We start from the raw sequence: 24585 nt of genomic DNA, 5'->3' as shown, positions 1-24585 counted from the left end.
CCCCGCCCCCGGGGTCCTCCTCCGAGCCACCCCTGCCCCCGCGGCTCTTTTTCCTCCCTTTTCCTTGTACGCTCACTGCTACCAGCTCCTTCTGGCGACCCCCAGGTACCCCCTCCTACCTTTAGTTTCTCTCTGGGTCAGCAGACCAGGTAACCAGAGGCGCTACCTGTACAGATCCTAAGTGACCGGGGCACGCCTTACCTGTTCCTATAGCAACGACAAACCGGAAGTATGGTCTGCGGCCGGAAGCGGAAGTCCCGATCAAAGAGTTGAGCAGTAGCTTTGAGTTGCTGGCGCTGGTGCGACTTGGTGGCACGTGGAGCCAAGGCGTGGGAGTAGGGGGCTGAAGGCAGGCAGCAGCGGCCAGGGCCGCCCTCTGCTAGCCGCTTGGGTCTCTGGATACCCGGCTTCTTCCCGTAGGTGTGGGACGAGCGTGCGGCTAGATGGACACTCCCCCGCTCTCGGGTTCGGAGTCGGAGTCCGATGATTCCCTAGTCACAGACAGAGAGGTAGGTGTTAGCCGAGCTCGCGGTGGGTGGGCGTGGGAGAGGGAGCCTTACCCACCTGGGAGTGACCGTGATTGTGTCCTGCAGTTGCAGGATGCGTTTTCCCGAGGGCTTCTGAAGCCAGGCCTCAATGTCGTGCTAGAGGGGCCGAAGAAGGCCGTGAACGACGTGGTGAGCTGGGGCGCTGGGTACTCGGACATGGGATGCGCACCAGGCGCTCCTGGGCTTGGGAGACCGATTCTTGTCCCAGGAAAGACGCACTCTGCACCTTGCCAAGAGGGTCAATTATCTGTCTGGGTATTGGGGATTAGCGGTTTGTCCCTTGGCCTAGCACCCTGTGCTTGTGAAAGATAAACTCAAGAGTTTGCCTTCTTATGAGTTCAGTGTCTGAATTTCCTAGAATGGCCTGAAGCAGTGTTTGGCAGAGTTCAAGCGGGATCTGGAATGGGTTGAAAGGCTCGATGTGACACTGGGTCCGGTGCCAGAGATCGGTGGATCTGAGGCGCCAACACCTCAGAACAAGGACCAGAAAGCTGTTGATCCAGAAGACGACTTCCAGCGGGAGATGAATTTGTATGTTTGTTTTCAAATGTTGGAGAAGTTGAGTATTCTTAATGCAGGAGAGTGAGAAAGAGGAGAAATTAATAAGCCTGCACTCAGAATAGGCAGAGGAGTAGGGAGAACGGCTTCTTTTGACTGAGAAAAAAGCTCCTTGGTCCATGGTCACGATTCAAAGTCCAGTTTATGGGCTAATTTGAAATATTCATGTTAAAGTTTTTTGTGCATGCTTCAGTTATTAGAAAAAAAACCCATTGCTTATGGGATGTTCTTGTGTGAAATTGCTTTAGTAATTACATTAAGACTCCATGATTGACATTAGTTTGTGTTAATGGGTACCTTTAGAGTAGTCATTCTCTAAAACTAATTTATTTTTAGCAACATCCCTCCCCTTTTTAAAAAATGGTATACGGCTACATTTCTTTCTTTCTTTCTTTCGAGATAGAGTCTCGCTCTGTCGCCCAGCCTGGAGTGCAGTGGTGTAATCTTGGCTCACTGCAACCTCTGCCTCCCAGGTTCAAGCAATTCTCCTGCCTCAGCCTCCTGAGTAGCTGAGATTACAGGTGCCCACCACCACACCCGGCTAATTTTTGTATTTTTAGTAGGAACGGGGTTTCACCATGTGGTCAGGCTTGTCTTGAACTCCTGACCTCGTCATCCACCCGCATCAGCCTCCCAAAGTGCTGGGATCACAGGCATGAGCCACTGTGCCCGGCCTACATTTCTTTTAGATACTAAATTAGTCAAGTTTGGTTACGGTTTTTGTTTGTTCTTGCTGATGGAAGTCAGATTTTGAGAGTCCGATGAAAAGGAACGTACAGCCTTTTTCCTTCACTTCATTACACGTTTTGTCCTACAATTCTCAGCTACCGCCAAGCCCAGGCCGCAGTGCTTGCAGTCTTACCCCGCCTCCATCAGCTCAAAGTTCCTACCAAGCGGCCCACTGATTATTTTGCAGAAATGGCCAAGTCTGATCTGCAGATGCAGAAGGTAAGAAATAGAAATTTTCCTCTAGAAAGCCAAAACTTTGTACTTAAGCATATTCAGCTGGCTTAGAAAGATAGGTGTGAGTCCAATAATGGGGAGCCAGTTGTCAGAGAACAATTATTACCTCTTCCAGAGATGGGCTACTTCAGAGTCATGCCAGTCACCACCAATTAGATGCATATAAGAATGACATTTTTTCTGAAATCAGCAATTAAGGAGAGGAACAGTACTGTGAGAAGTGTGGTTCCCGAGGTAAAGATGGCCCATTGCATTTCCTAGCTGGCTTGGTAACGGCATGGTGTGCAGAGAAGACAGCATTCTTGTTGCGCCCTTGCCACTGACAGTGCTAGAACTTGTAGACAATTACTTTTCTCTGGGCCTCAGTTTTCTCCTCTATAAAATGAGGGATTCTTAGATTCTCAGATGTAGTACAGTGAAGAGTTGGGTAGAACTTGGACCTCATTTAACTTTGGAGGAGGGGATTGCCAGCATGTAATCCAAGATATACTCGGCCCCCCATAGCCATGGGTTTGCATCTGTGGATTCAACCAAACTCAGATCAAAAATATTTGGGAAAAAAAAAATTGAAAATGTTGCAAAAAGAAAACCTGAATTTGCCATGTGCTGAGAACTACATTGAATCCATGAGAATGAGGTGATGCGTAGCATTGTATTCGGTATTGTAAATAATCTAGAGACTATTTAAAGCAGAATCTGGCATCCAAGGACTGGTTTTGTGGATGAAACTGGTCTAGGGGAGGGGATGGTTTCAGGATGAAACTGTTCCACCTTAGATCATCAGGCATTAGATTCTCATAAGGAGCATGCAGCCTAGATCCCTTGCATGCACAGTTCACATTAAGAGTTCATGCTCCTATGAGAATGTAATGCTGCCACTGATATGGCAGGAGGTGGAGCTCAGGTGGTAACGCTTGCTTGCCCACCACTCACTTCCTCCGGTGCGGCCCGGTTCCTAACAGGCCACAGATTCATAGCACATTCATAGCAGTCTGTGGCCCGGGGATTGAGGTCCCCTGATTTAAAGTATACTGGAGGTAAGCGTAGGTTATATGCAAATGCTACACCATTTCTATATAAGGGACTTGAGCATCTGTAAATTTTGTTGTCCGTAGTGGGTCCTGGAACTAATCCTCTACAGACACTGAGGGATGACTATTTAAATAGTACCCTTGGGTCTCATGCTGGATTTTAGGGAGCTTTTGTCTTGGTCGTAGTTCACCCTCTCACTGTGAACTCTGTACTCGTTCTCACTGACAACTTCTCATCCTTTAACTAAAATGTGGATGTTTGACTGAAAAGGCTAGGTACCTGATAACCTGCCTGGGTTTTTATTGTATATGTGGTATACTACAAAAGAGCGCTCAGGCTGCATGCTGGTTTCCAGCCTCAGTCTACTGACAGTAGAAATGGGGAGAAATTTGTCTTCTTTCCTGGACTTCAAATAGGCAGTTTGTATAATGAAACAGACAGCACACTGGGAGTGGGAAGGTGGCTTTCCATCTTTGGCTTCACTGTGACACTTTTGGTAAAGTGTTCAGCCTTTGGGCCCCGTTGTCCTCAGGGGTTGGAATCGATGATTTACGAGTTCCACAGTTTAAAGAATAGGGAATATCTGTTCCCTGCTCTAGTGCATCCCAAGCAGTGTTCATTCTAGATTCAAATACCATAAACTGACAGCATTTTGTGTTGTAGATTCGACAGAAGCTGCAGACTAAACAGGCTGCCATGGAGAAGTCTGAAAAGGCTAAGCAGCTGCGAGCACTTAGGAAATATGGGAAGAAGGTGAGAAGGAAAGTGTGCAGGGAACAGGAAGAGGCGGAGTGTGTGTGTTAGATGACATTGCCGTGCTCTGACTTGGTCCCCTGAACTGAACTGTGTGTTGATCATGTGTTTACCATCTCTCAGTGTATGTGCTGGTATTCATGAGCACAATCTTGCCTGGACGTGAGTGATTCACCATGAGTAGCGTGGTGACTGCAGGTGAGCCATTCACCTTTCTGGGCTTTAATTTCACCTCTATACACTGGTTCCAGATGAGTGGTTTCCAAACCTGACCTTACAGCAAAATCACCAGGGCAAGTTTTTCAAAACAGAATTCTAGACTTCAGAATCCCTGGGAATCTGTGCATGTTTCCCCCTCTTGCCCGAAAACTTTCCAGGTGATTCTGAAATGCATCCTGGTTTGGGATTTACTGGCCTGTGTGATAATCACGTCCCTGAAGAAGTTATTGTAATGATTGTCACCCAATCTGAAAGATTGCCTGTGTGTTTGAACTATGAATGTCTGAGTTCTAATGTAACACCAGATCAGGCATACTTTTCTTGGTTTTCCTTTTTTACTTCATGGTCATCTAAGAAAGAAGATGATGGGTTTTAAAGTTAGAATTATGGGAAGAAATGAATGTGAGGAAGATTGCTGTGGGTGTTGAGACTTTGTCAACATTCGGACATAAGCACTTGTGATCTGGGCTGCAGAACTCTTGTCCACATATGGGGTCGTTTCACTGATACATTCTAAGCAAAGTAAGAATAGGCTGAGATCTCGTCCTCTACAAAAGGCCTGCTACGGATTTATTATTTCTTTGATCTGGAGGTGGATGGCTGAGATTATGTCAAAGACATCAGTGATTAATTTAACCTAACCAAAGTTATTAAAAGCAAAGACAAACTCACTTGGGCCTGTTAGTTCACTGTTTCTAATTTGAGGAAACACTGGGGAAGAGGTTGTCAGCTGGGGTGAATTTGCTCCCCAGGAGTTTTCTGTGATTGCCTGGAGATATGTTTAGTTGTCAGATTTGGGGGGGAGGGTGCTACTGGCATCTACAGGTAGAGCGCAAGGGTGCTGCTGAATGTCCCACAGTGCAGGACAGGCCCCTCCCCCCAGCAATCTGTCCACAGTGTAGCAGTATCAAGATTGAGAAACTCTGTTAGAGTATTATAAAATGTCTCCTTTTATCCTTAAAACCATTTTCTTTTCTTTACCTGGGGACATTGTTTTTTTTCTCTTCCTTTTGGTACTTTCATGCCTAGTAACAGTGAGTTAGATAGTTAACCTGTCCAAATATGATGGGAATAATTGGATGTCACCTTAAACATGATTTGCTGCAGTTTTGTCAGGATTGTATAATAGAGTGAGTGCTGGCTTTGGAGGCAAACAGCCTGGGTCATCTTAGCTGTGCACTTTTTCACTATGCAACTTGGGCAAGTTAACTTCTCCGTGCTTCAGTTTAGGGATAACACAAATTTCATCTTCACTGGATTGTTATGAGATAGATATATCTTCATCTACGAAGAATATACCTAGATCTGAGAATATACTTAGAGCCCTTAACATAGTTTTTGGCACATAGCAAATGTCAAAGGGTAGCAGTATTAATCATGGTGTTGCTATTAAGAGAATGTGGACACTGGAGTAATGGTGTGGAATGGCTGTAACTGTCCTTGTGTTCATATCACAGGTGCAAACAGAGGTTCTTCAGAAGAGGCAGCAGGAGAAAGCACATATGATGAGTGCTATTAAGAAATATCAGAAAGGTTGGTACCTCTCTCTGCTAGGGGAACGAGGGTAGCAGGTACTTTAGAGTTGATGTGAACACTTAGTGCTTTGGAGGCTTGTTGGTTGATGTGGACCTATCGGATCTAAGTTTTGGGAATGGTGTTGGGGAGCAGGATGTGACTTTTAAAATCAGTGTGGCAAATAACAGCCTTATATGGTGGTTTAAACTTTTAAAATACAATGGTGCTGATGAGAACTACTTCTTCACTTACAGGCTTCTCTGATAAACTGGATTTCCTTGAGGGAGATCAGAAACCCCTGGCACAGGGCAAGAAGGCAGGAGCCAAAGGCCAGCAGATGAAGAAGGGGTGAGAAGTGTTTTGGCGTGGTTTCTTTGGTTCTGGGAGGTGCTGTGGGGCCATAGGTCACGAGGATGGCAGGCATAGCACCCCTACTGGCTCAGCTGTGACTCAAGAGAATGCAGCTGCTGCCTGTGGCCAAGACTCCTAGCACTGTGTGATGGGTAATTTTAGCCATGTCAGTCTTTGAGGAGTAAAAGAAGGCCTGTTTTAAACTTTTTTCTTTTTTTTAGACAGAGTCTAACTCTGTCACCCGGGCTGCAGTGCAGTGGTACAATCTTGGCTCACTGCAACCTCTGCCACCTGGGTTTAAGTGATTCTTGTGCCTCAGCCTCCCGAGTATCGGGGACTACAGGTGCCCACCACCACACCCAGCTAATTTTTGTGTTTTTAGTAGAGACGGGATTTCACCACGTCGGCCAGGCTGGTCTTGAACTCCTGGGCTCAAGTGATTCGCCCACCTCAGCTTCCCAAAGTGCTGAGATTATAGGCGTGACCAGTGCACCCAGCCTAAGAAGATACATTTAAGTATGTGGCACCCTTTAAGTGAATGCTGAGTAAAAGTTGATTCCCCATCACACAGTGTGGTGGTTGAGAGTTCAGGCCTAGGACTCAGACCCTGGCTCTGCCACTCAGTAGTAGGGCAGTTTTGAACAAGTAACCATACCTTTCTAAGTGCTAACTGCCTCATCTGCTAAATTGAGGAAAGAGTATCTGCCTCATAGTATGAAGATTAAAAGAAGAATGCAGGCTCTTCAGTGTTTTGCATACCTGGATACCAGGCCTAGGGGAAATGATCATTTCTGTGTAAGATAGTAAGTGCTATGATAGAGGCATTTGGGGAGTAGTATTGAGGCAGCTTTTAGAAATACCTGACATGGGCTGGGCACAGTGGCTCATGCCTCTAATCCCAGCACTTTGGGAGTCTGAGGTGGGCAGATCACCTGAGGTCAGGAGTTGGAGACCAGCTTGGCCAATATAGCGAAACCCTGTCTCTACTAAAAATACAAAAAATTAGCCAGGTGTGTGGTGGGTGCTTGTAATCTCAGCTACTAAGGAGGCTGAGGCAGGAGAATCACTTGAACCCAGGAGGAGAAGGTTGCAGTGAGCCAAGATCATGCCATTGCACTCTAGCCTGGGCAACAAGAGCAAAACTCTGCCTCAAAAAAAAAAAATATCCAACAGGGTCTGGAGATGGATTTCTGGATTTCTGGAGAAGGGTTTGACTTGAGCATTGCCTGAAGCATGAGTAAGAATTAACCATGAGAACAGGAGAGAAGCTGGGTTTGGTAAGAAGGAAGAGCTTGAAAGAGCAAAGCCATGGAGATGTGAAACCTCAGGGTTTTGTGAGGAACAGTAAGCCCTTGGTGTCACCGGGAATACAGTGCAAGTCAAGGAGGGGTGCGAAGTTGCTGGGGAGACCTGGGCTGTTGGTTTGCCTTGTTGAGGAGCTTGGGGTTTGTCCAGAAGGCAGTGGGGAGACTAGGTTATAGGTTGTACTGACAGTAATGAGCAAGTCATAGTCATGTTTTTAAAAAGATTACAGTGGATTTTGTATAAGTGACGGACTTGAGGGAAGCTGGGAAATTGATAAAGAGACTAGTCCAGATGTGCAATGATAGTAACCTGAAAGTGGCAACTGAGGGAGAAGAGAAGATGGATTGCAGAAACATTTAAGAGGTGAAATGAGCAGGACTCAGTAATTGAATTGGTACAAAGAGTGAGAGAAGAACCAAGGCTGACTCCCACATGTTAGCCTGTGTGTCTGAGTTGGCAGGAGCAGTGCCAGCCTCAAGTGAGGGCATATGTACAGGAAGTAGAGCCAGTCCAGGAGATGACGTGAATTTGGAGGTGCTGAACTTGAGATCCTTATTGGATGACCTGTATTACAGTGTATTACATTCAAATGTTAACTGCATATATTTATCCTTAAGAGGAATAGTCACAACTGAGGATGATTTAACAAGATTTAGTTAAAATAGAAAGCTTTCCAAAGACAGTAGGAAGCCACGTGATGTATGTGGAGCCTTCCCTGCTTCTTGCTTTATTTTCCTGCCCTGGTGGTTAGAACTGTAAATAGATGAGCTAGATGAGTTTGTCTTGAGACGCTGTAGCATAGGATTGTGGGGCCAAGGATGAGATTCTGGGTCACAGTAGTGCCTAAGGGGCTTTGCTCATAGAAAGGAAACTAAGAGCATTGCTGGGCCATCAGATTCATCAGACTTAACAGTGCTGCGGGTGATGTCTAGGACCATTCTTTTCCAGGCCCAGTGCTAAACGACGGTATAAAAACCAGAAGTTTGGTTTTGGTGGAAAGAAGAAAGGCTCAAAGTGGAACACTCGGGAGAGCTATGATGATGTATCTAGCTTCCGGGCCAAGACAGCTCATGGCAGAGGCCTCAAGCGGCCCGGCAAGAAAGGATCAAATGTAAGTGAGCCCAGGTGCCTGGGTGAGGAGCAGGCTCAGCCTCCCCGTCCCACTTCCAACCCTCCCCTCTCCCTTCTCTTCTGTTCATCCTCACCCTCGGGCAGAAGGCAAGCTGCTGTGTGACCAGATGTGGTATTTCTTTTTCTGTAGAAGAGACCTGGAAAACGAACAAGAGAGAAGATGAAGAACAGAACGCACTGAACAGCATCTTTGAATACAAAGAACCAAGGAAAAGGAATGAAGACTTTGCAATTTCACCACACACTTTGATCCCTTCTGTTGGTGGCATGTTGTAAACATTTCTTTCAATAAACTAAAAAAAATTATTAAACGAACACATACCTTTGGTTAAATAGTCCAGACTAGAAGATTTAGAAGTTACTTTGCATATTAAATAACATTGCTATCTATTGATAATTTAGACATTGAGTTCAAATTGCCTTCATTTTATGATAAATGATGATTTAACTGACACCTCCCTCATTTCCTTTGCCTCATCCTTCTAAATAGGTATATTACAGTCAGTCCCTGGAGAGCTCAGTGCCTTGTGGTAAGATTTCCTTTGTAGTAGAGATTTGGTTTTTCCTCCAGTTAACCTTCACCTTGCATTCTTCTGCTTGCCTCATCTTCCTTCTATATTCTTATATTCTCCATTCTTTCCAGATGCTTTGTCATTTTACCCACTGTATAATTTTTCTTCTATAACCTAGATATGCCACTCAACTGTCACCTTTTTTCTAGACCTTCTTAGTTGGCATCATTATTTCCAGAATCCCATATTTTCCCATCTTGGCATATGCCTTCTTTTTCTGTGTACCATTTTTTAGTATCTTACTAAGAAAAGGAAGATGAGAGGTAAACTTTTTATCTCCTTGCATTTCTGAAATTGCCTTTAATTTGGCTGATAGGAATTTCCTCCTTAGAATTTTACAGGCACTGCTTCTAGGTTTTTTTCAGTTTTACTTTAGGGGAGAGAGATTTCTTTGTTTTTTAAAATCTTTTTTTTTTTGTGACTCATCGCCCAGGCTGGAATACAGTGACACAATCTCGGCTCACAGTTACCTCCGCTTCCTGGGTTCAAGTGATTCTGCTTCAGCCTCCTGAGTAGCTGGGATTACAGGTGCGTGCCACCATGCCCGGCTAATTTTTGTATTTTTAGTAGTGACAGGGTTTTGCCATTTTGGCCAGGCTGGTCTTGAACTCCTGAACTCAAGTGATCCACCTGCCTCTGCCTCCCAAAGTGCTGGGATTACAGGCGTGAGCCACTGTGCCCAGCCTACAGTCATTTTATTGAATATGTATTTTAGCTTTCATTTATCCCCCAAGAGTTCCTTATTCTCTAATTGGTCATTTTTCATATTTTGCTCATTGTCTAGATGCAGTATCTTATATCTCTCAGGATATGATTATGGTTTTAATTTTTTGAAAGTTTCCCTCTATTTCTGCAGACCATGCATTTTGATCTCCCCTTTCCCATGTTTGAACAGTAGGGTATTGTAAAAGTTAAGTGTCGATTCTGGGGCCTGGCTCTGTTGCTTACTTGCTGTTTGACTGTAGGGATTTTAATATTTATTTGCTTTGTCATCTCTGGCATAATATAGATGTATCTACTTCATTGGGTTCCCATCAGCATTAAGTTAATCAACATAAAACACTTAGAACATTGCCTGCCATATAATTAGAACATTATCTCAATATGATCTAATAATCTGATAATCCTCTCATATTCCTTTGATTGGGGTTATCTTGCTGGGATTTCTTTCCTTAATATCTGGCAAGCCTTGGTTGTTCATGTTTGAGAAGTACTGGCATCGGCGGGAGCTCTGCGTAGGTGGTGCATTGTTTAGGCAGGCCATATTGATTGTTGGGCTTTACTCTGTGTTGATAGGGTGGTAAGCCATTTTACCTGCCGGTTCTCTCTCCATTCCAGTTTAGAAACCATACATTATTTTTAAGGTAGTTAGAAATGCCTGAGAGCCATATAGTAAGCAGAAAGGATAACTTATTTTCACATTTTCTTCTTGTAGCATTATTGGCACATAAAAAGGATATTTCTGGATTCAAATGCTAAGATTGTGATGTAGAACAAAGAGAATAACATGTTATTCATTTCGCACACTCACAGCAAAGTATGTAGTTGTGTGACTTCTTCGTCTTTAGCAATAAACTGATAGGCATTTTACAGAAGTAGATACCTGAGAGGGAATTGACCACCAAGGATGAATGTATACCAAAGAAACAAAATGATAGGGCACAGTGGCTCACACTTGTAATCCCAGCACTTTGGGAGGCCAGTTGGGCCCAGGAGTTTGAGACCAGCCTAGGCAGCACAGTGAAACCTCTCTACAAACACTTTTTAAAATTTGGCCGGGCATTGGTGGTACATGCTTGTAGTCCAAGCTCCTGGGGAGGCTGAGGTGGGAGAATCTCGAGCCTGGGAGTTTGAGGCTGCAGTGAGCCATGTTTGGCTCTGCACTCCAGCCTGGGTGATAGAGTGAGAACCTGTCTTAAAAAAAATTTTTTTTTTTAAATTATAAGACTGGAAGTAAAATTAGAGTGCAATGGAAATGGAATTGTAGGTGAAATAGCTGATGTTGGACTGTGAATGCTGTTGCCGTTCTAGAGACTAGATATACAGCCAGGTAAACCTTGTGAAAGCAAACTTACAAATGAGGAAAGAGATGGGAAGGATGAAGATGACTCCAGGGAGTGACACTAATGAAGAACTTCACTTAAACGACTCTTGGAGATATCTAATGACATTGGAAGATCAAGTGATAAAATGCTGGAACCGAATCCAAACTTAAAAGGAGTAAAGACAATTTGCCAAGGAATGGAAAAGATGCTTGTTCTATGTCATAAATTAGAGAAGGAGAAAAAGAAGCATGTTTTTTCATTAAGAAATAAAACACTTGATTCTCAATGTTTCTACTGTTTTAGTCTACTAAATATTACTATTTTTTATTATGCATTGAACAGAGTTTTTAATACTTTCACACAATTTTTTTCGTTGTTCAGTTTCTGTTTCTAAGACTTAAAGATTCATACTCTTTAAAAGGACTTTTGGACACGTTTTTTAAAGGTCACAGAACAATTGTAATTTTCCCCCAACGATTATTAAGATCACTTTGCATAGTTTCAGCAAGCAGGACTTTTTTGTGGTCCTGCACTACTGTGCAAAGTGAAGACTGACTACATGCACTTTTTTAGATGAGTGTACAAAGTAACAGCTTTCTCTTTTTTGGGCACAGTTGGGAAGAAGATGAAAGCAGAAAATGTGGTTGCTCGCTTTGCAGGAGCAGAGATGCAGAAGCATATTGATTGCTTTCAGAGCACAACCTTGTGATGAAAACATTCAGGGATTTAATCTATTTTATAATTTATACCAGATCATAAAACTAGACTCACCTTTCTGCATATCAACAAATCCACTTTTTTAAAAAATTTTATTTATTAAAAAAAAATTTTTTTTTAAAGATGGGGTTTCACCATGTTGGTCAGGCTGGTCTTGAACTCCCGACCTCAGGTGATCCACCCGCCTTGGCCTCCAAAGTGCTTGGATTACAGGCGTGAGCCACCACGCCCGGCCTCAACGAATCCACTTTTTATGCTGTTGTGAAAATTTGTTCATTATGATGAATTCAAGTATAATTGTAATAGGTACCTTTTTCACATTGAAGACTAGATGTCAAATAATGTTCCAGAATCTTTTGGTATAAGATTGTTTTTTGTTTGTTTTTTATTTTTTGAGATGGAGTTTCACTCTGTCACCCAGGCTGGAGTGCAATGGTGCAATCTCTGCTCACTGCAATTCCTCCTGGGTTCAAGTGATTCTTCTGTCTCAGCCTCCCAAGTAGCTAGGATTACAGGCATGCACCACTACGCCCAGCTAATTTTTGTAGTTTTAGTAGAGATGGGGTTTTACCATGTTGGCCAGACTGGTCTTGAAGTCCTGACCTCAGGTGATCCACTCGCCTCGGCCTCCCAAAGTGCTGGGACTACAGGTGTAAGCTACCGTGCCTGGTCTAAGATGTTTAATTGGAAGTCATTGAACCTCAACTACACAAGTGTAAACTAACTCTCCTGGCCAATCAGAAATTATATCTGATCATTATCCTGTATATTACACATTGCTAATTGAATTACTCTCAGTACTAGATATACAGTTTTGTTGTAGATGATGGTAGCTACGATGACACCAGAGAAAAGGCTCTTTTTAGCCCAACAAAAATTTTAAAAGAACATTGAAAACAAGCAGAATGGATACATAAGAATTATGCATCTGCTCATGGAAAGGCAATTTCCAACTGATGTATAAAAGGAAAATGCACCTGTTCTATTCTGACATAAAAATGATGCACAGTATTTCACTTGCATTTTAAAAAACAGAATCAAGATTATATGCAACATTTACAAGTATCTTACCTTGTCTCACAATGCAGGATTTCACTGCTCCCCACCAATGTACTCTGAATTTCTGTATCTGGGCTTCTGTGATATAAAATGGGGTGAATTTGCTGAGACTTGCCCTCAGGGTTTCCATCCTTAACCAAACCCTATTATATATTGGAGGGTCTGTGGCCTTTCTTCACAAAACAAAGAATTAAAATAAACATCAAGATCCTAAGACAAAATATACCTAACTCTTTTTAAATAATGAGCAATGATTTCTTGTCATTAGATGCATTCTCCCTCGCTCAGGAATAAGAGATCTTTAATTAATTAATTTATTTATTCATTTATTTTTAGACGGAGTCTTGCTCTGTTGCCAGGCTGGAGTGCAGTGGCGCAGTCTTGGCTCACTGCAATCTCTGCCTCCCAGGTTCAAGTGATTCCCCTGGCTCCGCCTCCTGAGTAGCTGGGACTAGAGGCGTGCACCACCACACCTGGCTATTTTTTTGTATTTTAGTAGAAATGGGGTTTCACCATGTTGGCCAGGATGGTCTCGATTTCCTGACCTTGTGATCCGCCTGCCTCAGCCTTCTAAAGTGCTGGGATTACAAGTGTGAGCCACTGTGCCCAGCCAGGAATAAGGGATCTTCAACAGTTTCTTCTTTATCCACCCAGGTCAAAGAAAAAGCCAAAGTGGTCACTATATATTAAAATTTAGACATTAACTTTTAGTTTCTCTAAGTTTTTAGTTTTAAAAAAAATGCCAAAATGCTCATGTTCTGGTTTTCTATGGTTTAAATAGCAATGTAGGATGGCAATATTGGCTTCTGCAGTTTTACAAAGATAAGAACTCCCTTGGCATACAGAATGGCCAACAAAAGATCTAGCTTGATGGCAGCTGGGAACAAGTCTCACTTTCTGGAACTCATCATTTGATGCTTCAGAGGCAGCACGCTTCTTTTCATTTGCCTGCTCCATTATCTTGTGAGTTGCCTCTGTGATTTTATTTCTCCTCTTTTTGAGACTCAGTGCCTGGCTCAATGACATCTTTATGATCAGTTCCTAGATCACTTTCCTTGCCTGCTGGCTCTTCTGTAAGGATTCCTTTGACTTCCTTTCTTCCACCCCCACCCCTCCTTGGCATTCTCTTTAAGAAGCTAAGGCTCCACGAGGAAGAGATGGTATTGGATTCCTCATGCCCTCCACCCTTTCCTTAGGGACGTGCAGCACCTAGGGGTGCAGGAGACCAGGTTTCTGCTAACATAGCCCCACCCAGTCATTTGCTCACTCTACAGAGATCTGTGACCCACGTGGCCATGCAGAGGTGGGACAGAAGATGCAGAGGCTGAGCAGAAGGTGAGGTGGCTGCAGGTCTGAAGCAGGTGCTAGCTCAGCAGGATGAGGTCCAGGAAGAATGGTTCACGGCAGGAAGGGGAAACGGAAACTGACTTCCCTGCCTCATTCCCTAAAGGCCTCTCAGATGGTACTATGTGTGTGTGTGTGGGGGGGTCCTCTAGAGATGTTTCATTATTTTTCCAGAGGGGAACACTCCATCTTGAAACCTAGGGTAATAATGTAGTATATGTGTGGGTGGGCACCTGGGCTAGGGGTTCAGCTTTCTTTTTGTAGATTTTCACAGATTGTCTTCAGCTCCACGCCTGGCTCATACCTTGTGTTTTAGTATCCCTGAGCCCTGGGATTCTCCTCTTCCCCCAAGAATAACCCCCCAGCCTCTTGTGCGGGGGAGATGTTATAAACCTGGCTCCTGGTGTGTGTGTGGGTGGGATTAGTCCTACCCATGCCCAATTTCAGTTCTCTGCTTCACATCCCACTCTGTGTCAGAGTCCTGAACCTCTGTCTGGAGTTCTGGAAAACTCTGTGCTCAGAGGCATTCCATCAGCTTGCATTTTGTGGTTCCTGCCATCCTTTTCCATCAACTTCCTATCTCCTAAACACACTTCCAGTGTTTATCTATTGGTAACATTTTCCTTCCACTCTCAGTGGTGGGTTTTGTATCCCTTCGTGATCCTTTATTAGTATTAGGAAGGCAGAGCAAACAATTGTATGCAATTAGCTCCCCATCTTGATCTGATTTCTCACATTGCTTTACATCACAAGGATTTCAACCAGTGGACTCGACCAGAAATGAGAAAAGTGAAACTTGGCTTTAAAGTAATATTTTATTTCTCTGGGCTGTGCACACTTAGGGCGTTAGATCCACAGATGGGCTTCTCCGCTGGGATGCTACTTGTGGCGATCATCTTCTCCCAAGCCCTACATTTTTGCTTTGTACAGAATGATGTCACTGCAGACCCTGAAGTGATTCAGCCTGCGGTCATGGCGTTCTGGGTTGACCTAGAAAGGAGAATGTAGGTTCAGAATGAAGCCTGTGAGGACTCAGGAGGACCTGGGTTTGGAGTCAACGGACCTGGCTTCTATCAGGCTCCACCCTCCCAACCTGTGGCTGCATTGTGGATGGAGATGACCACATGTCCATCAAAAGAGTTGTGAAGTGGGAGGAGAATAACCTGCGCACAGCTATGACCCCTCCTGTCCCACTGCCCGACTTGGAGGCCACACCTGCGGACTGTTTCCCCCATTAGAATGAACACTACATGAGGAGAGGTGCTGTACCTGCCTTAGTGTAGTCTCAGCACCTAGAGCAAGACCCAGCGCACACTAGGTATTCAATGTATATTTGTTGAAAGAATGAATTTGTTGAAGGAGTCACATAGAACCTGAGTAAAAGTCGGCACTCTGACACATCAGTCTTATAGAAGTTACACCATGCAAATAATTTAAAAAATGTATTTCCAGAAAATATTTTACCAGGAGATGAGGGGCTGAGTGATGGACATTGAGTCTGGCTTTGCCAGTGTGCCAGTACTGAGGTTGGAGGTATCTTGTTTATCCAAGGTGAGGCCCTGCCAGGGAGCAGGGAGCTTCAGGTTGTGGCTGATCAAGCCTCTTCTGCCCCAACTACTTCATTCTGTAGCCCCAACTTAATTACCTCTTTCGGTTATGCAACACCTGCATCTAATGGTTTTTGGGGTACACTTTCTTACTATGCTAGCAGTGCCCTTTGATGGCACTCTCCCCAGGTTTATAATGATGAACAGCATGGAGTATTTGCAGACCCTTTGCAACTCCAGAGTGCTCACTGATCTGGACACACATGCAATCTGTGATCTGCAGAGCCTATGAAGGTCCCAGCAGGGCAGGCCACACTTGTCTTTCCTGTCATTGTAAGTATGAGATGTGTCCTGGAGGGTCAAAATGCAACATCTCCACATGCACACTTTGTACTTGTGTGAGCCAGGTCTTTACTCTTTAACAAAATGAAGAATGGTGAGTTTATTTACTTGTGTGTTGCAATATTTTTCTAAGTTGCTTCATGATCTATCTTGGCTGATTTCTATCTTCACGTCAACACTCCTTCCTTCACAACCTTTCTTCTCCCCAGCAAAGATTCTTTCCTTGAACGAACTCTACTCAGGCTCCCTGAAGTACTTTTCAACTAGGTCTGATGTTGGGATTTCCATTTCCTCTGCATTGTCCAATTCTAGCAAAAATCCTGCTAAGGTGATTTAACCAGAACCCCCCAACCTTTAATATCTGATCACCATCGATATCTGATTGGGTTCCTCATCCTCCACCACTCTCCAGGCGATGTCTGATCCTGCTGACCTGCCTTCAGCAAGCACCCTGTTAGGTGGAAGTTAGCCGGAATCTGCCCCTCCCCCTGGTGTTTCCTCCTAGTATTTTTCCATCACTGACCCTGACCTTGCTCCTTGGCTACACACTCGCGATTGCGCATGCTGTTATAGGAGTTGAGGCCAGTCTCCCTCCCTCCCTCACTGCAAAACCCTATAGCGATGCCGATGCCTTTCACAGTAGTTTCCCCACTTGAAAAAGTCTTCTTTCTGGTTTTTAAATTTTAAATTTATTTTTTTCCACTAGCACTTCCAGTACCATTCCTTCTGATTTTTAACAATCATTGACTATTGGTCAATTATTCATGTTTATATTCAATAACGGTCATTGAATACATATTTTAACACTTTAATTCATGTTAGACCTCCCCACCTCCTCTTTCTCTTTGAGTGGTTATCTTCTACAGCTCTCTAACCACATCTCTCCCTTTGTACCAAGTTCCTCCTTGTAGGTGTGTATATATGTATACACATGTGTGTGTATATGCACATATATAGGTAAATACGAAAAAAAGAGAGAAGAAGAAGTAAGAAAAAAAAAGCTAGGGAAAAATATAGAATAGTTGCTTGGTAATGTCGGTGTTGAAGATTTTCCTAAGCAAGGCACAAAACTCAGAAACCATAATGAAAATGAGTGGTGTATTTGATGACTTAAAAATAAAAACTTTCTGCATGATCAAAGACATAAGGAGATTTACAGACTTGTCCAATATATGGCAGAAACTTCGACTAGTCTATTCCATATTGTACATTTCTCCCTTAAAGACAGAAGCGCTGTATTCCTTAGGGTGATTGTGTGCTAAAGTGGCTAATTGTGCCCTTCCAACCGAACAAGGAGAGGACCCTTACTCACTTGTCCATTTTTTATGTTTTTAAAAAATTTTTTAATTTTAAATGTTATTTATTTATTTTTTTTAATTAATTAAATTTTTTTTGAGACAGAGTCTCACTCTGTTGCCCAGGCTGGAGTGCAATGGTGGGATCTTGGCTCAATACAAACTCCGCCTCCTGGGTTCAAGTCATTCTCCTGCCTCAACCTCCCCAGTAGTTGAGATTACAGGCATGTGCCACCATGCCCAGCTACATTTGTATTTTTAAAAGAGATGGGGTTTCGCGATGTTGGCCAGGCTGGTCTCGAACTCCTGACCTCAGGTGATCCACCTGCCTCAGCCTCCCAAAGTGCTGGGATTACAAGCATGAGCCACCGCGCCCAGCCATATGTCCATCTTTTATGGATAAGGAAGTAGAACTCAGAGATACTGAGTGGCATACCCAAGACCACCTTGCTCATACCTGATGGAGCTGACTCAGGTATCTGTCATGAGCACCTTTATTTAAGCAGCAAAGACGCAGTGTCTACCATGTGCCAGGCACTGTTCCAGGTACTGCACAAATATCACCTTGTTTCATCCTCATAACAAGCTTATGAGACAGGTACTGTAATAGCTCCATTTTACAACAATTAAACTGAGTCATAAGATTGCTTAGTAACTTACCCAGCTGGTAAGAGGTAGCCAGATTCAAGCCCAGGCGTGTCGGCCCCCTGCCCTATTCTATGGTCACCATCTACATTGCCGCTGTGTTTCCTTGTGTTTTCTGAGGAAGGAGCCATGCTTACCAAGGGCTCTAAGTACCATCCAACTTCCTGGTTTTCAGTCTGTGTCTCTGGGTACTTCTTCCTTGGTCCCTGGGCAGCATGGTGAATGAGATTCAGAAACCTGGCTGGGAGATGAGGTGTGAGTTATGAAGGAGTCAGGCTTTGGGATCAGAGGTTGGTCCTGTGCCCTTTCCTGCATCCACGTCGTTCCTTTCAGGCAGAACATCTGGGCCTTGGAGGTTTGCCTAGACCTTGAGACAGGGGTGTCTGGTCCCTCCACTCATCTTTCAACAAATATGTGGTGAGCTCAAACTCTGTGCCAGGCATGGTTCTGGGCACGGGGCATGCAGTGCTGAGTGACAGCATGGTCCCTGCTCTCCTAGAGCTCATAGTCTAGATGGGGCAGAGGACACAGTACGCAGGTTTACAAAATGACGCGATGGTGGCAGACAGGGATATGCGCTGTGAAAGGAATAGGCAAAGGGTCACATGCAGGCAAGGGCAGCTGCTGCAGTTGGGGCGGCGAGAGACGGCCTCTCTGGATGCCAAGCAGGAGCCAGACCTGGGAAGAAGTGGAGGAAGAGCACACCACAGGCAGCAAGAGCAAAGGCCCCGAGGCATGAGCGAGTTTGCCAGTGTAGCGCAACAGAGAGCGAGAAGCAAGGTTGTAAGAAGTGAGGTCATCTCTTATTTCCTTAAGCAGTGGTTTGTAGTACTGTTGGGAGTGTAAATTAGTTCAACCATTGTGAAAGACAGTGTGGTGATTCCTCAAGGATCTGGAAATAGAAATAGCATTTGACCCAGCAATCCCACTGCTGGGTATATACCCAAAGGATTATAAACTGTTCTATTATAAAGACACATGCACATGTATGTTCATTGCTGCACTGTTTACAATAGCAAAGACTTGGAACCAACCCAAATGCCCATCAATGATAGGCTGGATAAAGAAAATGTGGCATATATACACCATGGAATACTATGCAGCCATAAAAAAGGATGAGTTCATGTCTTTTTCAGGGACATGGATGAAGCTGGAAACCATCATTCTTAGCAAACTAACACAGAAACAGAAAACCAAACACCACATGTTCTTACTCATAATTGGGAGTTGAACAATGAGAACACATGGACACAGGGAGGGACCATCACACACCGGGGCCTGTTGGGGGTTGTGGGGGCTAGGGGAGGGATAGCAGGGGGTTGGGGGATTGGGGAGGGATAGCATTAGGAGAAATACCTAATGTAGATGACGGGGGGATGGATGCAGCAAACCACCATGGCACATGTATACCTATGTAGCAATCCTGCATGATCTGCACATGTATCCCAGAACTTAAAGTATTAAAAAAAAAAAGTGAGGTCAAATCCTTGTATATTGAAATAAGTATGGCTGCCAACACCAGATGGATTTGCAGCTCCATAGTTCTCCTGCCCTATCAAGTCTCCACCAGAGAGGCAGGCAGACAGTGGAATGAACCTGGCTTTGGAGTCAGTGCTACTATTGGCTTGTCAGGTGGCATCACTTCTTTGGACCACACTTCACTCATCTGTGAAATGGTAGGAAAATGCCTACTCAGCAAGATGGCTGGGAATGAAATGAAGGAAAGTGACTCAAGGGACTGCCACTGGGCTGGCATATCCTTTATGTAAGGGAGAGAGCAGCTAACTCCTGCCTGGCTTTCAGGACCCTCATTTCCTGTTCTCTTCCTTATTGCTACAGGTTCTCAGCTTGCACCCTTTACCCTGGTCAGGAGAGTGCACTGCAGATAACACCTTACTGCCTGTGACGACCCCTCTATTAGTCTATTGACTTGTCTGCCTCCTTCATAATGCTCTGAGATCCTCTGCTCCCCCATTTCCCATCCCAGCCACGGTCATCCTTCCTTCACCAAATTTTGCTCAGGGAAGGTAGAGAGGAAGAACGAAAGCTTTCCAAGAGGGATCAGGTTTTCCACCCACCTGTTTCCTATGCTGTTCCACACCAGTCATGGTCCCTGTTTACTTGTCTACTTATTTCCAAGTCTACTTCTCTTCTTCATTATGCTACAAGATCACCCCACCCAGCCCCAGCATAGAGACTACCTAATAATGAAAATAACCGTGGGACTAATATTTCCTGAGGACCATGTACCAGCCACTGTTCTATGCACTGGCATTGTTTTGTTTAATCCTCACATCATCCCTGAGAAATAGGCTAAGAGAGGTGAAAAACGTACTCAATACTACAGTTAATGAGTAGCAGAACCAGGATTTGAACTGAGTTAGTGTGGCTTCAGAACTTGTGCTTGTAACACCTACGTGTTTGATGAATGAATGAAAGCAATGTTAAGGCCAGCAGGAACATTAGTTGGCTTGACAGTTATAGTTGAATTATGTCCATCTTTTAAAAATTTTATTTAATTTAAAAAAAAAAATTCTTTTTTAATCTATCTGCCACAGACTGTCTGAGTGTCTGCTGTCTTTTTTTCGAGCTTGGCTAGTGAGAGTCCCATTTCCAGGATCAAAGCAGAGGACTCTGATGCTTGCTGCAAGGTATCACTACCCTGAGAGGTCTCTCCAGCCAGTCTGCCTCTCTGGGCTCTATCTCAATGGCATTTCAAACCCCAGGACTCACCATCTGCAGGTTCCTCCAGGTTATCATGCCAAGACATGGGCTTCCTGGTGACTGTGTGAACTAGAAAAAAAAAAAACAGCATCACAGATTCAGATTAAGACATGAATTCCCTGCCTTCTCTAAGACCTACCTTAAACAGGGCACCCATTTGGCCCTCACTGAGTATCTGGTACATGTCAGGTATTATCCTGGGTGCTAGGATAATACACAATTTGATAAGGCCCTCAAGAACCTCACAATCTAGAGTGGAACTGCCCAGAATAGTGGTCACCAGCCACAAGTGGCTCCTTGAATTTGAATAATAAAGTTAAATACAATGAACACTTCAGTTCCTTAATCACATTAGTCACACTGCAAGTGCTCAATGGCCACATGTGGTTAGCGGCTACAGTTTTGACTGCAGCCAAGATAGAGAACATTTTCATCACTGATGAATTATCTTGGACAGTGCTGGCCTATGGGGAAGGCCAAAGAGGTTTTCCAGGCAGTGATCTATGCTCAGGAGGGCACGTGGTAACAGAGGAGCAGCACCCACATTCATCCACTCTGCTCGTAATTGCTGTGCACTGGAGAACAGGCTGTAAACAAGACAGAGCTCCTGTGCCCCCTGAGCTTTTAACACTATTTGTGGTGACAGACAATAAACATATATATATTACCAGGCAAATATCAATGTGATGGAGAACAGTAAAGCAGGTTATGTGGATGGAGAGTTGGCATCAGGGCTGGGTTATGGGCGATGTATCTCCAGGGAGAACATATGAGCAGAGTTTTGAATGAAGTGAGGGAACGTGGGGTGGGAAACATATGAGCGTGAGCCTGGGGAGTTGGAGAAACGTCAAGAAAGCCAGAGTGGGTCCAGGGGAGTGAGCTGGATGGAGAGTAGTGGGAAATGAGCAGACACCAGTAGAAACCAGTGGCCTCCATGCTGCTTCTCTCAAACTCCTACCAGTAAAAGAACTTTAGAGCATGCACCCTTAATAGATGTACAATTATATGATCTTTATGTACTATTATCGGTACATTAGCAAAGAAAATTTCTATCTTTATAAATGAAAGTAATCAATACAAGTTGCAATATTATCTCACTTTATTCCAATGGCTCACATGCTTAAGCAACATAAGCTGGGAGACAGCATTTTCCCTAGAGAGCATGAAGGTTGCCTGAAGAGATTGTTTCCATGTTGGAATGAAGCCAGTTTGAACGGCTTTGGATACTAATTTGCTTTCCTGAAACTAGCGGTTGGGGGTTCCAGAAGAAAACTAAGTTAGTTAGAAGGAAAGTGAAGATAACACATTTTCTCTATAGAGCCAGGCAACGAAGGGGACTTTACTTATCAGGCACAGAGCTGGGGAGACATTCAGGAAGAAGCCACGATGTTTATGCAAGTAAAGTGTGAAATGATATGATGCATTTAGGAAATCCATATATTTAGAAATGGCAGGGGAAAAGGAGTATGTGTGAGGTTCATCAGCAATGGCTGGTGCAGAGTAGGCACCAAAGTATTTCTTAAAGGAGCAGGGTAAAGTGGGGGAGAAGAGTATGGGATGAAGCTGGCAGGACGAGGGCCCTGCAGAGGCTTCAGGAGTGAGGATGCAGGCAGAGGCAGTTTGAGATGCTTCTTAGAGCATGAAAATACCTGAGCAGAGGCAGAGAGGAATCAATATGCATGATGGTGTCTTTCATTGAGGCAGGAACAGGTGGCTCAGGGGAGAGGAATGTTAATAAGCAGGACTTGTGCCTTTTTTAAGTGTGTGGAGGGAGGGAGACCTTGAGGAGGACTCGTAGGCTTCTAGTGATCATGAGAGTGAATGATCCAGATCACGAGAGCGAATCATCGGGGCCTTTTGCAGAGACAGGGTATTCTGGAGCAGCAGAGAGTAGAGAAGGTGGGAAAGAGCCTGGCTTTCCTCCTGCTGGGTGTGAGGTGCCTGTAGGTTGTCCAGGAAGGGGAGCTGGGAGGTGGTTGGGTGCATGGCTCTGAAGCTCTCCATTTCAGGCCCAGTGGCATTCAGGGGAAGCTGGTGTGACAGGACAGATCAAACCGCAGGGCGCACGGTGACAAGAGTGGAGGGTAGGGCTGTTTTATCAGGGAGCACCCCAGAACTTTCCAAAGGACAGTATCAGAAGCCTGAAGAAAAACCTTTCACTTTTTAAAAACAACCCAAAATACAAACAAAAACAAAACACAAACAGCCTGAAAAATTATTTCAAAAGTAAAATCATAAAAAGTTATACAAGCTTCTTTTTCCTACAACTAAAAGATTTAATTGTCATGCGCATGAACTTTTTAATATAGCGAATGCATCTGATATGATGTGGCCTCTCCAAAGTCACGGTTCCTGAAATCTAGGAAAGGGGGCGGGTGCTGGGGAAAGCGTCTTCTTTGCTGGGACCGCCATCCCACCCCCAAGGCTCAGAGGGCTCCTCCTTCCCCGGTGCCCTCCAGCTCTAGTCCTTCCCGCACCCCGCCGCGCCCCTCACTCTTGCGGAAGGGATTCACGTGATACTGCGTGTAGAGTTTCTGGGTTCGTAGCTCCTTGAGGTACAGTTCCCGCAAGATTTGGTTCTGATGGACCTCATCTGGAATCACCTTCTCGCTTGGTTGTCCTGCCATGGCCTTGGGCTGCCCCGTGCCCTCTCGCCTTTACCTGCGTCCTGGGCCTTCCGCCGTCTCCAGGCAACGCGTCCCCGCAGTAGCCAGGCAACGCGTCCCCGCTGTCTCCAGGTAACGCGTCCCCGCGGTCTCCAGGCAATGGCGTCCCGCGGTCTCCAGGCAACAGCGCTCGGGTAGCGCTGCCCGGTGGTCTCACTCGGCCAGCCCATTCCCCTGCCTGCATCGCTCAGCCCCGCGCCCGCCTGTCGGGATCTTATTTCGCACCCCGCCCTTTTCCGGCACTGGACTCACCTGCCCTCGCTTCTCAGGCCCCGGCTGGTTTACCGCCAGGAAACGGCTTCCTGGCAAGGGGCAGACCCAGGAGGTAAGGGACAGATGATTGGACGGCACCTTGGCCAATCATTTCCTAAAAAACCTTTTGGAAGGAGTCAGAAGCTTCTCCCACCTTAAAGCAAATGCCCAGAATCAAAACCTCACAAAAACCCAGAGATTTCCTCTCTGAGAAAACGTTCTGGCCAATGTGGCCGAGATTACCAATGTGATAATACAGACAGAATAAACATTTCCTAATTAAGGAACTTGTTGACTTTATAGTTTGTGTATTTTTAATGTTTGTGTTTAAAATGCACATAATGTAATTTTACCATCTTAGCCATTTTAAGTATTATGGTACAGTAGTATTAAGTATATTCAAACTGTGTGAAACCAATCTCCAGAACTTTTCACACCCATTAAACAAGTTTCCCCTTTCCCTTCTCTCCAGCCCCTGGCACTTGACTTTTTATTTCTATGAATTTAAGTCTTCTAAATACCTTAAATAGTGTAGTTTATTTTAAAATAATTGCCGGGCTCGGTCGCTCACGCTTGTAATTCCAGCACTTTGGGAGGCCAAGGCGGGTGGATCATCTGAGGTTCAGAGTTCAAGACCAGCCTGATCAACACGATGAAACCCCATCTCTACTAAAAATACAAAATTAGCCAGGCGTGATGGCCATGCCTGTAATCCCAGCTACTAGGGAGGCTGCGGCAGGAGAATTGCTTGAACCCGGGAGGCAGAGTTTGCAGTGAGCCGAGATTACATCATTGCACTCCAGCCTGGGTGACAGAGCAAGACTCCATCTAAAAAAATAAAAAATAAAAACAAAAAAGAATCAAAAGTAGGTCTAGCATGGAGAAAGAAGCCACCCCTGGTTTTAGTAAGCACCTAAATACTGACTGAAGACTGTGCTCTTCCCCACTCAGTACTTCATTCATTCGTTCACTCAGTACACAATGTGAATTGCAGAATGTTTT

The 24585-nt window shown here is 44.6% G+C and overlaps 3 protein-coding genes across 4 annotated transcripts in view; 1 reads left to right on the top strand and 2 right to left on the bottom strand.

Annotated features, from left to right (window-relative positions):
• The window catches only part of CFAP57 (cilia and flagella associated protein 57), an 81565-nt gene extending 81334 nt beyond the window's left edge, over positions 1-231 (bottom strand). For both annotated transcript variants that reach the window (XM_064372258.1, XM_064372259.1), the window contains exon 1: positions 120-231. The gene's annotated coding sequence lies outside the window, so the exon portion shown is untranslated. The remainder of the gene's footprint in view (positions 1-119) is intronic.
• A 40-nt stretch (positions 232-271) lies between these two features.
• EBNA1BP2 (EBNA1 binding protein 2) lies at positions 272-8692 on the top strand. Its single transcript, XM_012434778.2, has 9 exons — positions 272-509; positions 594-677; positions 907-1079; positions 1931-2054; positions 3765-3854; positions 5531-5606; positions 5843-5936; positions 8193-8355; positions 8506-8692. Exons 1-9 carry the CDS (start codon positions 444-446, stop codon positions 8554-8556), a joined length of 921 nt encoding a protein of 306 aa, XP_012290201.1. The 5' UTR covers positions 272-443; the 3' UTR covers positions 8557-8692.
• A 6253-nt stretch (positions 8693-14945) lies between these two features.
• CFAP144 (cilia and flagella associated protein 144) lies at positions 14946-23292 on the bottom strand. The gene is made up of 4 exons (XM_012434777.2): positions 23160-23292; positions 20675-20734; positions 18079-18182; positions 14946-15102 (listed from the first exon to the last, which is right to left on the bottom strand). Exons 1-4 carry the CDS (start codon positions 23290-23292, stop codon positions 15022-15024), a joined length of 378 nt encoding a protein of 125 aa, XP_012290200.1. The 3' UTR covers positions 14946-15021.
• Positions 23293-24585: the final 1293 nt, after the last annotated feature.

This window comes from Aotus nancymaae, unplaced genomic scaffold (genome assembly GCF_030222135.1).
Source record: "Aotus nancymaae isolate 86718 unplaced genomic scaffold, 86718_ANA_hifiasm-v0.15.2.pri h1tg000007l, whole genome shotgun sequence".
In the NCBI taxonomy this organism is placed as follows: domain Eukaryota; kingdom Metazoa; phylum Chordata; class Mammalia; order Primates; family Aotidae; genus Aotus; species Aotus nancymaae.
The sequence above is the reverse complement of the archived record's forward strand: the minus strand, read 5'-3'. Positions and strand labels throughout refer to the sequence as shown.

What these genes read in the sequence shown, in the direction of transcription:
- EBNA1BP2 (XM_012434778.2), top strand. Translation starts at nt 444, where the DNA reads ATGGACACTCCCCCGCTCTCGGGTTCGGAGTCGGAGTCCGATGATTCC. An exon ending in AGAAGGCCGTGAACGACGTG is followed by an intron (nt 678 to 906) that starts GTGAGCTGGGGC and finishes TGAATTTCCTAG; the next exon opens with AATGGCCTGAAGCAGTGTTT. An exon ending in TTCCAGCGGGAGATGAATTT is followed by an intron (nt 1,080 to 1,930) that starts GTATGTTTGTTT and finishes TACAATTCTCAG; the next exon opens with CTACCGCCAAGCCCAGGCCG.
- CFAP144 (XM_012434777.2), bottom strand. Translation starts at nt 23,292, where the DNA reads ATGGCAGGACAACCAAGCGAGAAGGTGATTCCAGATGAGGTCCATCAG. An exon ending in CGTGAATCCCTTCCGCAAGA is followed by an intron (nt 20,735 to 23,159) that starts GTGAGGGGCGCG and finishes TTTTTTTTCTAG; the next exon opens with TTCACACAGTCACCAGGAAG. An exon ending in GATGGTACTTAGAGCCCTTG is followed by an intron (nt 15,103 to 18,078) that starts GTAAGCATGGCT and finishes TCTCCTTTCTAG; the next exon opens with GTCAACCCAGAACGCCATGA.